At 39.4% G+C, this 17977-nt stretch overlaps 1 protein-coding gene across 2 annotated transcripts in view; it reads left to right on the top strand.

The window, feature by feature from the left end:
- Positions 1-7678: 7678 nt before the first annotated feature.
- Positions 7679-17977, top strand: part of pggt1b (protein geranylgeranyltransferase type I, beta subunit) — a 68425-nt gene continuing 58126 nt past the window's right edge. For both annotated transcript variants that reach the window (XM_034170474.1, XM_034170475.1), the window contains exons 1-5: positions 7679-7850; positions 9133-9251; positions 11968-12032; positions 15156-15307; positions 17447-17579. In XM_034170474.1, the coding sequence (XP_034026365.1) occupies positions 7723-7850; positions 9133-9251; positions 11968-12032; positions 15156-15307; positions 17447-17579 (597 nt within the window). In that variant the 5' untranslated portion in view covers positions 7679-7722. The remainder of the gene's footprint in view (positions 7851-9132; positions 9252-11967; positions 12033-15155; positions 15308-17446; positions 17580-17977) is intronic.

Below are 17977 nucleotides of genomic sequence, written 5' to 3' on the forward strand. Positions count from 1 at the left end.
TAGAGTATTGACACCCCATCACTACATGACAGTAAATACTACTATTACTCATAACTATTAAAAAAGAGAAAAAAAATGGGGAAGAGTGTCGTGTGCTTATGTAAGTGGAGAGTGTTGTGTATAATTTGGGGAGTGTTGTGTGCAATTTAAATACTGTATAATTTGAAAATGGTGAGTGACTGGATTGTTAGTACAGAATATCTACCGTGGCAATCCCTCGGTGGTGAGGAAAATCGTCCCTTGATCGATTCCTGCATAGGATATTTACATCCTACAACTAGTCCTACTACTGGACTGTCCTACTATTTTCATTATAGTGAATATGCCATGCCACTGTAATATACTGTCATAACTTTTGTTTATTTTTATTTATTGCTGAAGTGCTGGAGTGAAGTATATGCTGTTGGTCTACGTTTTCCAAAAGAAATGGTCTATGCATTTTCCAAAAAAAAAAACAAAAAAAACAGAGTCCAATCAGTGCCATGCAACAGGGAATTTTCTGTTAAGGACAGAGAATCAGTGAACATACCTCAGTATAATCAATTGATCAGATAGTGATTCTTGACTTTTCCTCCCCCTTATAGTCGATTTCCTGCGTTGTTTCTCTTTTCTTTTCTTCCTTTGAAGCCCAAAAGTGAAAATAGTATCTGTTTTGTTGTTGTTGTCTGTCAGATCCACATGGGTTCTGTGGACTTCCCTTTGGCAACAGAATGTAAACAAAACCACATGACCCCAACCCAGAAGTGCAGTTCCTTGACTGGCCAATTGAGGCTGCCTCCAAAACAGACACATTCCCATAGAAGCCCATTTTAAAATATCAAAATTTACAGCACAAATAAATATGTTTACAGCCTGGTACAAAAATAGTTTTGGTCTCTATAGATAGTTTCCTCTTCCATCACAACGTCACAACTATAGGTGTGTGTGTATGGGGATGGTTGAATCTTTTTCTGATTTATTAGTTTAAGACATTTTAATCCATAAGATTCTGTATAATTGTGGGCATGGTGGCTTTGAGTGACAGCAGCTGAGCCCAGTCACTCCGCCTCTTGTAGTTCTGACTTTATGCTGCGTTCACACCGGGTGCGAACAGACGCCACAAATTCGCGGGGTCGCGTGGCGACGGACACGCCACCATCGCCCGGTGTGTCGCTCTGCTTTTGTTGCGAAAATTCGCCCCGGTGCGTCCTCAAATAGGATGAGCTTCCATTCCGCTCGCCGGCTCCAGTTGTCAGTCAAGTTAACATGACGGACCTTGATCACACGGAGCGAGTTGTTGTGGAAAGCTGACAAATGTCATGAGACATTCCCAATTCGGGGAGTATCATTATTTGCTGCAGGAGCTGCGTCTGGATGACGGCCGCTTTCAGCGGTCCTTCCGCCTCTGCGGGACCCAGTTTGAGGACCTCCTGTCCCGGTTCACGCGCGCACATGTAAACAATTTTTAAAAAAAAATAAAAGAAGCTTGCTCTTCCCCAAAAACTCTGTCATAATTATGTTTAGAAACCAGTCACCATTTGTTTTATTATACATCTGTGTAGTTAATAAATAAAATAATCTTCACAGATGATTCGCTTGCACGTAAAAAAGAAAAACTCCGCTCCCCCTCCTGTGGGGCTGCTGCTCGCTCCAAAAACTCTGTCATAATTGTGAAATAAAGGACAAAAGAGACATAAGTCCTGCTCACAGGCTGCTACCAGAGACAGGACATGTTCACATCTTCAGTCAAACTCTAGACATCTGTTGCCCTGTTGCAATATTCACACTGAATGAAACTCTCGTCTTATTAATGTTATATGCTAATGGTGTTAGCACTTTTAGCAACTGTTGGGACAGGTAGGTCAACTTAATGCATGATTACAGAGGAAATATGCAGTTCATAACTGTCACTGTCAACACAGAAGTAAAATTTTAGGAGAACCACCGTGCAGTCCCCAAAAATATGATTTAATAAACACACTAAACACTCATGATGCCGTTTGGTTTACAGTTGTGGTCAGATGTTTACATAACTCATCATTCCGACTCAAATATATACAAAGATTCACTTAAATCTTTTAGTAAGTGGTGCTGAAGGAAGGCCCATTAACTATATGGTAGTGATTATGACTAACTATATCTAGTCTTTGTTAAGGATGTGTTTTACAGCATTCATTGGATGAATACTCAGAATACTCAGAAGAGAAGAAAAGTCCAAGGAACTTAGTGAAAATCTAAGAAGGAGAATTGTAGGTTTACAGAAGTTGGGAAGGTCTCTTGGAATACAGTAGTGTTCAGAATAATAGTAGTGCTATGTGACTAAAAAGATTAATCCAGGTTTTGAGTATATTTCTTATTGTTACATGGGAAACAAGGTACCAGTAGATTCTCACAAATCCAACAAGACCAAGCATTCATGATATGCACACTCTTAAGGCTATGAAATTGGGCTATTAGTAAAAAAAAAAAAAAAAAAAAAAAAAGTAGAAAAGGGGGTGTTCACAATAATAGTAGCATCTGCTGTTGACACTACAAACTCAGAACTATTATGTTCAAACTGCTTTTTTAGCAATCCTGTGAATCACTAAACTAGTATTTAGTTGTATAACCACAGTTTTTCATGATTTCTTCACATCTGCGAGGCATTAATTTTGTTGGTTTGGAACCAATTTTGCTGGTTTACTACTGTGCTTGGGGTCATTGTCTTGTTGAAACACCCATTTCAAGGGCATGTCCTCTTCAGCATAAGGCATCATGACCTCTTCAAGTATTTTGACATATCCAAACTGATCCATGATACCTGGTATGCGATATATAGGCCCAAAACCATAGTAGGAGAAACATGCCCATATCATGATGCTTGCACCACCATACTTCACTGTCTTCACTGTGAACTGTGGCTTGAATTCAGAGTTTGGGGGTCGTCTCACAAACTGTCTGCGGCCCTTGGACCCAAAAAGAACAATTTTACTCTCATCAGTCCACAAAATATTCCTCCATTTCTCTTTAGGTTAGTTGATGTGTTCTTTGGCAAATTGTAACCTCTTCTGCACGTCTTTTATTTAACAGAGGGACTTTGCGGGGGATTCTTGCAAATAAATTAGCTTCACACAGGCGTCTTCTAACTGTCACAGCACTTACAGGTAACTCCAGACTGTCTTTGATCATCCTGGAGCTGATCAATGGGTGAGTCTTTGCCATTCTGGTTATTCTTCTATCCATTTTGATGGTTGTTTTCCGTTTTCTTCCACGCATCGCTGTTTTTTTTGTCCATTTTAAAGCATTGGAGATCATTGTAGATGAACAGCTTATAATTTTTTGCACCTGCATATAAGTTTTCCCCTCTCCAATGAACTTTTTAATCAAACTACTGTTGTGGGCTGGGGTGTTTGGCTGGCTTGTTTTTTGTTTTCTGTTTCTCCCACCAGGTGGTATGCATTCAGGACTGAGGGGCTGAGCATTAGGACCTCACCCTGAACACCTGAGGCTTGTTTTCATATGCAGGTCATCAGGACTCACAGCTGTGGTGTATTTTGTCTTGATCAGAGATTGCTGCACTTAAACCTTGAATGCACAGTGTGTGATTGCCAGAGAAACGACCTTGTGAGCAGACGTGTGAGATCGACGTCAGGAGAACAATCTCACCATCACGGATGCAGAGACCGCTCCAGGTTTGACGCCACAGTCTGTGAAGGAGGATTGGGTGAGGTCTCACGCTCTTCAGCACACTTCCTGAGGTAATTCGGTTTTTGGTGACTTTTATGAAGTAATGACAGTGGATTTGGTGTCCCTCACAGCTTGTGTTAGTGAGCTGTCACGTTATGCTAATTGTCTAATCAGCTTCTGCTGCAGTGGAGATTTGAACTGAGTTGTTCCGTGCCTGCAGGGTAAGAAGCTGATGTATAGATTTAAGCCAGGAAGTGTTTGCTGATTGCGTGCACCTTTTGAGTTGTGTCTCTCTGTGTGGAGTTGGACTCACCTCATGTTTTCTTTCTTCACAGACTTGGTTTGTCGCGGCCACCTGGGGGGTGTCGGCGGGGTCCCTGGGTCCGAACTGCTGTGGCTCCAGACCGTTTGCGCTGTTGAGAGCGCGCCGTGTTTCCACCTCACCAGACCGCGGACTTTTTAGTTGTTTAGCACTGCACGCACTGTTATGTTTATTAAATTCTGTTATCTTTTGAACCGTGCTCTGCTTATTTTATGCTGGGTCCTTTCAAACGCTGGGTCGGTGCTCCGACCGCGTCCGAAACATAACAACTACACTGTTCTTCTGAACAATGTCTTGAATGTCCCATTTTCCTCAGGCTTTCAAAGAGAAAAGCATGTTCAACAGGTGCTGGCTTCATCCTTAAATAGGGGACACCTGATTCACACCTGTTTGTTCCACAAAATTGACGAACTCACTGACTGAACGCCACACTGCTATTACTGTGAACACCCCCTTTTCTATTTTTTTTTTTTTTTTTTTACTAATAGCCCAATTTCATAGCCTTAAGAGTGTGCATATCATGAATGCTTGGTCTTGTTGAATTTGTGAGAATCTACTGAATCTACTGGTACCTTGTTTCCCATGTAACAATAAGAAATATACTCAAAACCTGGATAAATCTTTTTAGTCACATAGCACTACTATTATTCTGAACAGTACTGTATGTTCTAAACAACTTCAGATTCCAAGATCATCAGTTCAAACAATTGTCAGCAAGTCAGATAAGAATAAGATGTGCACCACTTTGCCAAGGTCTGAAAGAAAGACCCAAACTGTCTCCCTCAGATGAGAGGAACACTGGTTTAGATGTTCAAGAACAACCCAGGAACCACCGAACTTCAGGCCTGTCATGTACTGGAAACTGCTGAAACACCAGCATCACTGTCCACAATGAAGCAAGGTTTACATGGACTGAGAGGGTAAGACCAAGAAAGAAGCCCTTGCCCCAAAATCAGCACCTTCAACCTAGACTGAAATTAGCAGTTGCCCACATGGACAAGCTAAATGCCTTCTGGAGAAATGTTTTATGGTCAGACGAGACTAAGAGTTATTTGGCCACAATGACAACAGGTATGTTTAGAGGAGTAAAGGTGAGGCTTTCAAACCGAAGAATACCGTCAAGAACACTGCTGTCAAGCATCGTGGTGTGCTCTGGGGCTGTTTTGCTGCCAGTGGTACTGGTGGATGGAAAAATGAAGGACTACCACCAAATTCTGAACATCACCTCAAACCAACAGCTACAGTTGAAATTTGGCCATAACTGGGTGTTTCAACAGGACAGTGATCTCAAACATACATCAAAGGTTCTTGATTTAATAAAGCGGGTTAAAATTAAGCTTCTGGAATCTCAAAGCCCCGACCTCAGCCTGATTGAAAATTTGTGGACTACAGTTAAAAGCAGAGTCCATGTCAGGAAACCAACCAATTTAAATGAAGAAAAGTGGTCAAATGGAGCTTTTTGGTGGCTATCACAAGGGTGTGATTGAGTTGCAGCTTGTTAAGGGACATTTAACCAAATATTAATGGGGGTGTGTGTATAATTTTGACCCTGTGTAGATTAGAGAAGGTACAAAATGAATTCAAACTTGTGCACCCAATTCTCTGTTTTGAAAGTCATTCATGATGTATGCTGTGGAATCATTCCACCCTGGCAAAACAACAGTTCAAGGACAATGTTAAGAGACCAAAATTACCATGACATTCATGACCATGATTGTATGTAAACCTTGACCACAACTGTATGTTGATGTTGCCCAATATTAACTCTATTTCACCATGTTTGTGTGACAAGATGATATGATACTGGCATGTTTAGACAAAGTCTGTCAACACTGACAAGCAATCAGTCATAACATTCATCTATAAAAGCAGTGCAAGAAATGACAGGAGAGAAAAGAACAGGAAGAGAAGGTTAAAAAAAAGTCCCCAAATTAGATTCCTGTGTACTGAACACACCAGAGCCTGGGTATTCAGGACATGGTCAAGAATTCCGTTGAATGCAGTTCATTGAGTGCAATTTAAACTGTGTACTTCATAACTTAAACCCCTGTTACACAGGGATGGAGTCTGTCCAGTGGTCCTTGTGTGGTCATGAAATCACGTCGAACTCAGCTGCCACCAGGACATTACAAAGCCCTCTCGGTATCCTCTCACAAACTTGATCACAATGGTCGCCATGAAGTAAGCTACACCTGATTTCTGCAGGAGTAGCCAAGCCTGGAAGATGCACGAATATTACACAGGCCACATCACAGAGCACCACATGACCGACCGATGGACATGCTGACCATGGCGTTTTTCACTGCGACAACAGCAGATCGTCCACTGGAACATGAACAGAGTGACGTGAGTTTAGAGAAAAACTATCATTTCAGAATCGCAGCCAATGGGTGCGCAATGATCTGGGTTGTGTGTTATGATTTGTCTTAATAAAGTTCATTTTATAAAATGCAGAGTGAGTTCCTAGTCATTTCATGTCCACGTAGTTCATCAGAAACTTTTGTGCACGCTCAAATCTGAGTAGAGATCAGGGGAAGAGCTTTGTCTTCTACATTTCCTACAGCTGATGTTTTATTCTGGACTTCTGAAAGCTCCGGTGTCAATTCAGCGCAAGTGGACATGCGGCTCAGCTGTTACCGAAAACACGCGTCATGTCAGACGAGTTGTCTGCACCCTGATTCCTGTTATGATGACAACCTGTAGCACTAACATTCAGTTTGGATTATGCCTGTGTGTGAGTTTTTTTCTGCTACCATGCGCCTGACAACACCTGCCTGAAACACCTTGCCTGGAACGTTTTAATATATAAGTAGATACATTACGTTCATTGTGGACTCACCACAGTTTTGGCCTTTTGACCATGACCTGTATAATTATGATGGCAAACCGCACAAAATCCAGCATATGTTACTGTTTTCCATTCGGCTGGTCCCGTGTTTTTGTTCTGTGTCACCACAACGGACACAGCCAGAACCGCATTGGTATTTGGCACAAGTTTTACATCAGATACCTTTCCTGACGCAACTCAGTGTAACCTGGAGAAACACACAGCTGCTGGTGTTCCAAAGAGGTCTCCCATCCAAGTACTAACCAGGCCCCACATTGCTTCGCTTCTGAGATCTGACAAGTTCAGGCTGACACAGAGCAGACTGGCTGCGCGCAAAATCCAGCATACACTATGTCAAAAAAGCGCAAATCTTTGTGAAAATGTGACATCATCTGTAACGGACAAACTCCACTTGAGACAACAACATGCACAAGGGCTGCTGAAGCAGCTACCTTACACAGGCGTTTTCATGACAGACTCAGGAGCACTAGGAGGGCCGGTCACAAAAGGGTGCGGTAGGGCCAATCGTAACTGCCATATTTTTTGGAGTATATGAAGGGAGAAGTTTTGAGCCTGACCCAGAAAAAGTAGACCATGGTTCTCCATCTTTTACATTCTGAGAAACCATTTCTGTCGAGAATGTGAGAAATTTTGACTCACTGGATACAATGTTGAGAAATATCTGACGATGTACAAGGCAGTTTTATTTGTTCTAGATTTTAGACATATTTATACTTACACCTAACTACGTATTTGCAACTGATATATTTTTGCGACTTCTGGTGGGATTCGAATACCAAACGTCACAGTTTCATGTGTTTGCTGTGGTGAACTCTAGAGGCGGTAATGTACCGATACGAAAGTATGACAAACTCCAATAAACTGAAGAAGAAGAAGAAGAAGGACGGTGAGTCGCGCGGACGTAAAGATGGCAGAGGAAGAAAGTCAGTTTGAGGAATTTGAGCAAATAGATTTTTTAAGAAATCGACACGTGCAATTCTTTCAGAGAACGCTTCAGGTGTTACCCGAGAGATACGCGTCTTTGGAGACAACCAGGTAATCTTAACGACATGAAAAACGTATCATTAGCCGGTTTGTCTTAGCCAGTGTATGTCAATGGATACTAATGCTCATTAGCAAACGTGCTGAAGTTAGGCAGTGAAGTACTCGGAGGCAGCTTTTAAGGAATTAAATAACCGCAAACTGAAATTATTTTGACAGTAAACCAAACTGCAGTGAGAAACCGTGTGCAAGGATTGCAAGGTGCTTAACTTTTGCCACGTTTTATGTTACACCTACCAAAAATGGATGAAGATTCTTATCCTCAAAAGTCACACAATACTCCATAATGACGATGTGAAAAGTTTTTTAAATTTTTTTTTTTTTTTTTAGATTTTTGCAAATTTATTAAATTATGTGTACACACACACACACACACACACACACACACACATATATATATATATATATATATATATATATATATATATATATATATATATGCAAAAAAATATTCATGGTGTCCTTATGGGGTATTGTCAGTAGAATATTGAGGGGGAAAAGTAATTTGCTCCATTTTGGAATAAGGCTGTAACATAAAATGTGGAAAACGTGAAGCGCTGTGAATATTTTATGGATGCATTGTAAGTGCTTGCACCTTTTGTATTTATTGTTGTATTGTTATGCTATAATAATCTAATCAAATAGAATAGGATTGGTGTTGCAGTGTGGTTGCTTGGTGTGAAGAAGCTGCTTACAGTAAGTCACCCCTTCTTCTCATACCTTGTTGATCAGCACTTGAGGTGTTGGGTGTTGATGGTACCCAGGAACTGTTAAGATTCCATAGTGTTGACTGTAGACTCATACAAAGCAATAGAGGTAGATAGGACTGGGTACTTTCTAGTCCACAAACACCTGTGTTGTCTTTTGAGCAGTGAGCTCAAAGTTGTTTTGACTGCAACAGTGCAACAGATTCTTGATCTCCAACCTGTAAGCAGGCTCCACCCCTCCAGAGGTGAGTCCAATAAATGTGACGTCATCTATAAACATTAGGAGCTTGAGTGACAGATAAGTGGAGGTGCACTTGTTTGTGTACAGGGAGATGTGTAGTGAAGAAAGGACACCACCTTGAGGAGAATGGGTTCTGATGAGTAGCAGTTGTCCTGTTTTACATAGTGCTTCCTATCAGACAGGAATTCAGTGAGCATTATTTTGAAGAGAATGTTTAAAAATCTAATGTTCCTTGTTGCCATTGATGTGATATCAGGTTTTAAACTATCTCTATTCTCTAAGTCTACAGTATTGTGAATTTAAAATAGTCTCTTTTGATTTTCTGCAGGTTGACCATCATATTTTTTGCCCTGTCTGGTCTTGATGTGTTGGATGCTCTGGATGTGATTGATAGGAATTCGATGATAGAGTGGATCTACTCCTTGCAAGTTCTTCCTGCTGAGGATCGTGAGTCTCATGCAATGTTCACAAGATGAAACAAGTAAACTATGGTGGTGTTGCTTTTTCACAGTATGATCTGTGATGATCTTTGGAACTGTAACATCTGCAGCAATACTGTGCAAACATACAGTATGTAGGTTGACTTTGATTCACAGTTTTATTCATGCCTAGTGGCAAGTTTGACTCTCCAGTTCAAATGATGATGATGAGGGACTGGAGCACTTGCAGGATACCCACATGGACTCAAGTAGAAGATCAAAAACATTATATAGTAAGTCCTAACCAGTAGATTCAAACCTAGAATTGTTTGGCTGGGAGTTGTCAGCGCTAACTCTTGTTTTATTTAATAAAAATTAGAAAGCACATATTGCCTTTGTAATGAAAAACAATATATTTCAACTATAAATACAGATACAGATTCTTTATTGTCATTGTAACCAGTACAACTAAAGGTAGGTGAAAGCTTTTCAGTGGGAAATATAAACCTAAGTAAACCACAACGCAAGATTTAAAAGGCCTGGGGAAGAAAAGAAAAAAATAACTGTTAGGAGAAATTACCTAAAAACTCTTTGACACAGACAAACAATGAGACCCAGAGGAAACAGGTTTCAGTTTCTAAGATCTTTTGTTATTTAAAGTTTTAAAGGTAAATGTCATACCTTTTACCTTGTGTGTGCTTTTTATATGTGTTCATGTACGCGGCCGCTTATGTGTGTCGTTTGTCGTCATGGGCCAGTCATGGTTTGCTCAGGGCCCTGCTGTTGACCATAAGGCAGGGATATACATCTGGAGCTGGTCCCGGGCCGCCTAAAGGCGACCTCTGCTCCTACTGGCAATTAGGATGGTTAAATGCAGTAGACACATTTCATTGTGCAGGGAACATGTTCCTTTTGTCATATGACAATAAAATTCTTTTGAATCCTTTGAATACAGAGTGTAAGTCTGAAGGACAAATACAAGTGCATTCAGTTTCATGCCAGTTATATACAGTCTCAAGGTGGTCCAAGAGTCCATTCATGAAATCATTAATAGTATCAACGACAGTCTCAAAGTCCGTTCCCGATCAGTCGTTCTTCATGTATTGTTGGCTAATGTCTCATCACATAGCATAAGAGCATCATCACCATTCCGTTTTCTGCTTCTTCATCATCCTGCACTGATTAACGAATGTCTCGCCTCAGTCATTCTTACCTATACTCTACTTCCCTCATCCAGTGGCATTGCTCTGCAATGAACCGTTTAACACAGAAACCATTTCAATACACTGACTGTTAAATGCTTTCACAGCAACCTTGTACAGCAATAATTAAATTGCAATCTATTAGCGAAAATCATTATTAAGACAAATTATATGGTAAAATATAATGACAGAGCATTAACAAGCATTAACTTTTATAATATAAACATAAAATTTAACCGAATGAAAGAGGTATGCCCAGAGCACAAATCAAAAAAGAAAAAAAAGTATTGGCACATAGTAGCAAAAAAAAGAGATTGCATATAAAAAAAAAAAAAAAGAAAAGTATGTATAAAACTGTGGATATTGCACATAAATATTGCACTCATTTCAAGTGTGGCATGTGACATGGATATTTGGCTTCAGTGTCATTCATAGCTCCAACAGCAGTTGAGTCAAAACTGTTTTTCAATCTATTTGTACTTGCTTTAATGGCCCTCTACTGTCTGCCTGATGGAAGTAGCTCGAACAGAGAGTGGCCAGGGTCGGAAGGATCATTTAGCATGGTGTTGGGTCTCCTCAGACATTAAGAGCCATGATGATCCCCCAGTGTGGGTAGAGGGCATCCTACATATTACATGTACATAAAGTCATGCATAGCATGATCAATTGTAACAGTACACATAATCAAGGAAACAGAATTGAGTGTGAGTTTGCATTGGCATCACAGATTTCCCTTCATCCTTTTTTGACCTACTTCAGTCCACCATCGTATGGTTAACCTGTTACCGTCAATAATCTGCGCTACAACAGAAAATAGGGATTAACTTCTGCCATAGCAGGAACATGATACTAAGTATAGCTGCTTTTTATGACTGAGCTGTGGTCACAGACCTTGGACAGGTGCACAATGGATTATTCTTGTGCCTTATAGGGGCAACATTTTATTGATAATTATTCCAAGTCCAGATAGCAGTGGTTATTGGTTACATTTACATTTGTTTGTGTTGAAGTTTCAACAAGGCATTTTAACTTGTAACAAGTTTACAAGAAGAAAAAAAAAACTGCCAATGGAACAAGTAAAAATTCACTTAAGAATACTTAAACTAAGATCTTGAAATTAGCTAAGAGCTCATTTTTAGTTGTACTTTACTAGTATTAGGAAGTGTTACATCTTTTACAAATAACACGAGCTTGTAATTTTTATCTTAAGTTGTATTTATCTAAAAACAAGTCCTTTATATCTTACTGAAATTTTACTTAAGTGACTGTGTCTTATATTAAGTGTACATCAGTCATTTTGACTACAAATTTGACAAATAACCTTATGATTTTACATTTTGTGGGTGGTGTTCATCTCATTTCCAATAGATGGCAGTATCTCACTTTTTTTTTTTTTATAAGTACTGTAAAGTCATGTTGTTCATACAGTATGTGTTGCACCAAAAAAATTGGGGGGAATTTAATTCATATGTCACCTGTAGTACTTCAAGATAGCTTTCATTTTCAAAATTGTAATTGTTTACATTTCTATTAATTTTTCAGAATCCAACCTATCTCGTTGTGGATTTCGAGGATCATCACATATTGGAGTTCCGTACAGCACTAAGGTACTGCTCTTCTTTACCTTAAAGCATTTAGATCAGTGGTTCACAATTCCAATCCTTAGAGACCCCAAACATGCACATTTTTTGTCTTTCCCTGCCCTGCCAAAAGCCTATTAGCTTCATCAGTCGACGGTTACTGCATTAAATTTGAAAACATCTCCACCCTTCCATGTCGTCTAAACAAGATATTTTTTCATTATCAGTTTAGTTTTTGACATTGTGTTTCTAATACTTAATAATTGCAGTACACCTGGATTTCAATTATGGTGTTGCTAGGTGAGGCAGACATGCATAAAAATAAGTGTGGCCGCTTAACTGCAACTTATTTAAGGTTTCCTTATCTGTGTTTTCTCATAAATTCTCGGCCATGCTGTACCGTCCTGTGCTTTCACATTAGGTGCGGTGAGCCATTAATAATTACAGTCTTAACAGCTATAATATTAGTCATTCTATAAGGTCTAAGGTACCATTTCAAGCTAATGTACCTACTGTCAGAGGTGGAAAACTATGCCTTCAATGACTAAAAGTCCTACCCATTAACCGTATGGTCAGAGTACTACAAGTAACCATACGTGACAGAAGCAAAGGGACGAGCTGCCATTCATTTTCAATCAGAGTGGACATTTTACAGCAACAAGGGACAACTTTCTTATCCAACTGGATTGTTCTGTTATAATATACCATGGTGGTTGAGTCTGGGAGGATGACATTGGCCATTTTTAGCCCATGACCATGTTAAATGCATTCTTGTCTTAGATTGATGACTGTGTTTGCAGTTCTTGTTGGTAGTGTGTCTGTTGTGTAGTTGGTTGTGAATTTCTCAGTAGTGTAACAGTTTTCTGCACACTTTTTTGGGGGGGCTGTCATTGTGCCTGCGGCAGAGAAACATTAAAACTAGCCAAGCCAGTATTTTTCAACATTGACATAACTGCACTTTGCCCGAGGGATGATGCATCTTATTCTGATGAGTTCAGACCCCCATGAGGAAGGTAATTACAGGGTAGAAAATTAAGACAGAGTTCTGCTATGCAATTTTTTAATGCTATATAATTCTAACTCTAAATAGCTTAAGATAACAATTTGAGAAACAGCACTCATTAACTGATTATACTGCTCACATTTCCTTTTACACTATTAATTCTAAGCCCATTTTTAAAGGTTGCTGATGGAAATGGCAATTTAAATCTTAGTTCATCCTCACTGTATTTTGGATGTCTGTGGGCAGATATATACTTGAATGATGTCAATAGTGCAGCAGATAACAAAATATTTACAGAGGAATCCTGCAAATGGTGATAGAAGCACCAAATTCTGCACAAATACACCTTAGACATTACTCTTTTGAAAAAACAATTGGCCGTTTCAAGTACCCAGCCAGGTAGGGGTCAATTGAATTACACAGGGGTCAAAATTAAAAGATGCTCCAATCATATTTAAACTATACCATGTTATTTGTCTGATCACAAAGATTCCAAAAAGGTATAGTTTGGACTATCTGTGACTGAAAGTTAAGGAGTTATGGGGTAAAAACAATAACAAAAATGGTGACAAAGGTCAATTTCAGATTGTACGCAATCGTATTTTTCAAAAGAGTAATGTCTGAGTATTTGTCCTGAATTTGTTCCTTTATCACCATTTGCAGGATTGTTTCAGTTATCTGCTGCATTACAAGGACCTGATGCATTTGGGACAAAACAAAAAAAAAAGCTCTCAGCAACATTGACAGCAGTTGGCGACTGTTTGTTTATAGAAAAATCTGTCTTAGGTTGATGTAAAACTAAATTACTAATGCTTCCATGAAAGAGCAGGAAAAACCTGCTTGTGGCACAAGATGTTACAGTATCGTGACCCCCTTCTGTATGTTGTGTCCATGTTTCAAATGCCAATATTGTACAAAAAGTGTGACATTTGCATGTAAAAGCAGCAGTGTTAAAAGAATTTGATTGTTGTGTTGAAAGTTGTGTGAGGAGTCTTATTTTTCATCATATGAGGCAGGGATGAGACTGGAAGAGATGCCGTTGCGCGTTTGAGCACAGCGTGTGAGGTCATTTGTAGAAATTGTTTATTTTTATATTGGTTGCGGTTGTAATTCAGGACCCAGGGCAGTTCTGTAGTGTGGTGTAGCATATAGTATCCTCACAGACCTGACTTGACTTTTACCTTTATACTGGTTGTGGTATATCAGTACTTTACCGAATCATCCATATTTGCTCCCAAATTATAGTTATGACTAATTTAAATTATGTTGAACAACTCAAAACATTTTTACAGTTTTCTAGATGTGCTTTCTAAAAATCATACCTTAGTTCCATAGTATGTGTCAGTTGCCTGGATGTTCCTGTATGAGGTTATGTAACTTGTATGCGATACTGTCTAGTATTTTAGATCTATTAACCATCCTAATCCAATTACATTTTTTCCGCAAATCTGATTGGTTAATTGTACGAGATTTCAGACCGTATAATATCGGGGTAATGGTGGCAAAATATTCGACTGTTTCACATTTAGATGTTATTCCGCGCCCTGACCAGTGTTCTGACGAGATGTCATTCCTGTCGACAAGCCAGCCCTTTGCACAACTGCGCGTGCGCAATATTCTTGGGACGTAGAACTATTGAGACACACAATTCAGCACAACACTGGCTGTGCGCGCTGCTACACAGATGTCATAATCGCGCTGAGAGCGAGAGAAAGTCGCTTACCGACACAGACGCCAAAATGGGTGAATTTAAGCTACCATATGAAAGTATTGATGTGGATTCTGAGACAGAATTACCATTTCACATTTGATGGATTTTTACTCCACGCCCTGACCGCTGTTGGAGCAACACTGCCTCACGGTAAGCCTCACCGACTGAATTACCAACAGAAAAATAAACTGTGCAAACGATGGAATTGGATTAGAATGCGAATAACCCCCTTGTGTCTGATGATTTGTGGACATTCATGCTGTTATACGGTCGCCGGTAAAACAGATATTTGCGACCATTTTACCGGCGACCGTATAACCAGCATGAACATCTGAAAATCATCAGACACAACCGGGTTATTCCCCAAGTGTTATGTTTTATCTTTCTGTATCACTATATTGTTTTGAACATCATCTCACTTTAATTTATTGTTTAGGGGCCAGGGGTTTTACATCCATATGACAGCGGTCATGTAGCAATGACCTACACTGGGCTGTGCTCACTGCTAATACTGGGAGATGATCTGAGCCGTGTCAACAAACAGGCCTGTTTGGCTGGTCTCAGAGCACTGCAGCTCGAGGATGGCAGGTTGTTTTACACACACAAGCAAAAATTTGCTCTGGCATTTTGATTCTGACTCAGATATACCTGAGGACATGTGAATGTTAGTCATCTTAATGTTGGCTGACACTTGCTCATATTTTGTCATACAATAGTTCCGTACATGCTTTGGTACACTCATGCACACAGTTACTGTTGGAAAACCAAAGCTCTCTGATCAAATCATCTTGACGAAACAAATATAGTTGATTCCATACTTTATCACTAGACAAGCACGACAGCATTACAAAGCAGCAAATCCTGCATAATTTAATTAAATTTTAATTTTTTTCGAGAAACAGCCGAATAAATTACAAAATCAGAACTCACCACTACTTCCCTGACCTTTAATAATTACATCAACACCCAAGTTGTTCACACACTTTGAACACTTTTTTTTTTTTAATGGTCAAGTCCAGTTGTTCATTACAAGATGCATTCTAGCACAGGGATTTTCTTTGTGTTTCTTTTATTCTTTTACACATCTTAAACATCATTTTAGAAGTATTTGTGCATTTTAGGGAACTGTCTATGCATTTACACATTTTACAGCCTTTGTAAAGATTTTAAAACATTTTTAAAGAACTTTATATTTTACACCCTTTTCAAAACATTTAAATGTGTTTTTTTAAAGAACTTTCTGTTCTATTTTACATTTGCCATATTTAAACATGTTTAAAAAAAAAAAAACATTTAAACATCTCTGTGTGTTTTTAAATGTCTTTGGCATAAATAACACGATTTAAACTTAAATATATTAATTCAAACTGGGATGGGTATTGATAAGATTTTATCGATATTGATGCCGTTATCAATTCCGCTTATCAATCCAATTCCTTATCGATTCCCTATCAATACTTCTTGTGAATTTTCTGTGTACTAAAAGTACCTTTACAGGTTTCTATGTCAGTAACATTTTGAGTCTTAAAGTAAATAAATATGAAATTGGTCACTGCATCTTTGATCTCTGGACATAAGTAAAAATAAACAAAATCAAAAGCATTTCCTTTCAGACATTATTGCAATGAACGTCACTCCATACCTCTCAGCTGGCTCAGCCAGCTGCGCTGCAAGTCAGTGTAATTCATAAAAGAATGCTGGACGTCTCATTTTAGAGGAAAAACATTTTAGGCTGGTGCAGTTTGTTGTCTGTGTTACAGCGTTTGCAAAGAGGTGTCATTTGATTTAAATGGTGATTCGGCTTTGAAGTTATTTATTCCGGCTTGGACTCTAACTTGACTCTGCAGAGATTGGCGCAGCGTTTGGAGGCTGTGCGAATGGAACAGAGGATGATTCTCGTTTCTTGCTTGCAACAAGACGAGAGTCCCAGTTATTGACTTTAATCTGCACAAACGTGACTCACAATTGACATTTTATGGCTTTGAGAGGGGTTAAGAAGCGGACTTACTGCTTCTGAAAAGCAGCGAAGCAGTGAAACCAATGAAGCACTGGGTCTGAGCACTGCTTCGTTGCTTCAAGAACAGCCGCTAGCAGAAGCGGTTGATTACAGACCCGCTGCAGGGTCTGCGATCAACGTAAAGAATGATCATTTTCCCGATAGATACCCTCAAAAACAACGGCTGCTCTGAAGGATCGATAAGGATTCGTTAAGCAAAAAGGCTATTGATGTCGGTGGATCGAATAATTTCTTAACAATTCTCGAAAAGAGAAAAGATTCTCGGTACCCATTCCCCCCCCCCCCCCCCCCCCCCCCCGAAAGAAGCAATGGTACCACCCCATTACAGTTTGAAAACCACTGTTCTAGATGCAGCGTCTTATGATTTACTTCATGTGATGTCTCTTATGTCTCATATGCAAGGCTTTGCTACTTGTCTGATGGAAGAAAAAATACACATGACTAAAGCAGAACAAAAGGTATAATTTAATAATTGTGGTTTGTGAGAATTACTAATGCAAACCTTGCTCAAACTCTCAGCAGCACTCGTGATGTCCATGTTCATTTCATGTGTTGCTCAGTTTGAAATCTTACTTTCCACAGTGAGGTCCATGTTGTTGGACTGTTTCTCGTGCATGCCTCCAGTTATTTATAATTTACTATGCCCTACTCATTTGTGGCAGCTCTTGTGACCATTATGACTCTCTGTCCTCATGTATTCTTTCTTCCAGTTTCTTTGCAGTGCCAGAGGGGAGTGAAAATGATATACGTTTTATCTACTGCGCAGCCAGTATCTGTTACATGCTAGGTGACTGGTCAGGCATGGACAATCCAGAAGGCATCGAGTACATCAGAGCAAGTTTGGTGAGTATTGAAAAACATTTGAGGTGTGATGTTTGTTCTGTGGAGAAAGGGAAGTTTGGCTCATGCAGGTGTTGTATTCAGTTTTAAAGTAGCTGCTGATAATGCAGCTACAACGTCTACAAAAGTCACACCTGTTTATTTGACCCCATACCAACAAAACTATTTAAGGGACTTATGGCCCATTCTTGGGCCAACTGTGTTGGAATTGTTAATCCTAACTTCTGGATCTGTTCCTAAATGTTTCAAATCTCAGGTGATTAAACCATTGTTTAAGAAATGTAATCTTGACCATAGTGTTTTGAAAAATTATAAAAAATTATATCAAATCTATTATTTTGTTCTAAAATTCTGTAAAACGTGTTTTTGTGGCAGCTCATGGACCACCTTACTGAGAATAA

Source organism: Thalassophryne amazonica, chromosome 5, assembly GCF_902500255.1.
Source record: "Thalassophryne amazonica chromosome 5, fThaAma1.1, whole genome shotgun sequence".
NCBI classification, from domain to species: domain Eukaryota; kingdom Metazoa; phylum Chordata; class Actinopteri; order Batrachoidiformes; family Batrachoididae; genus Thalassophryne; species Thalassophryne amazonica.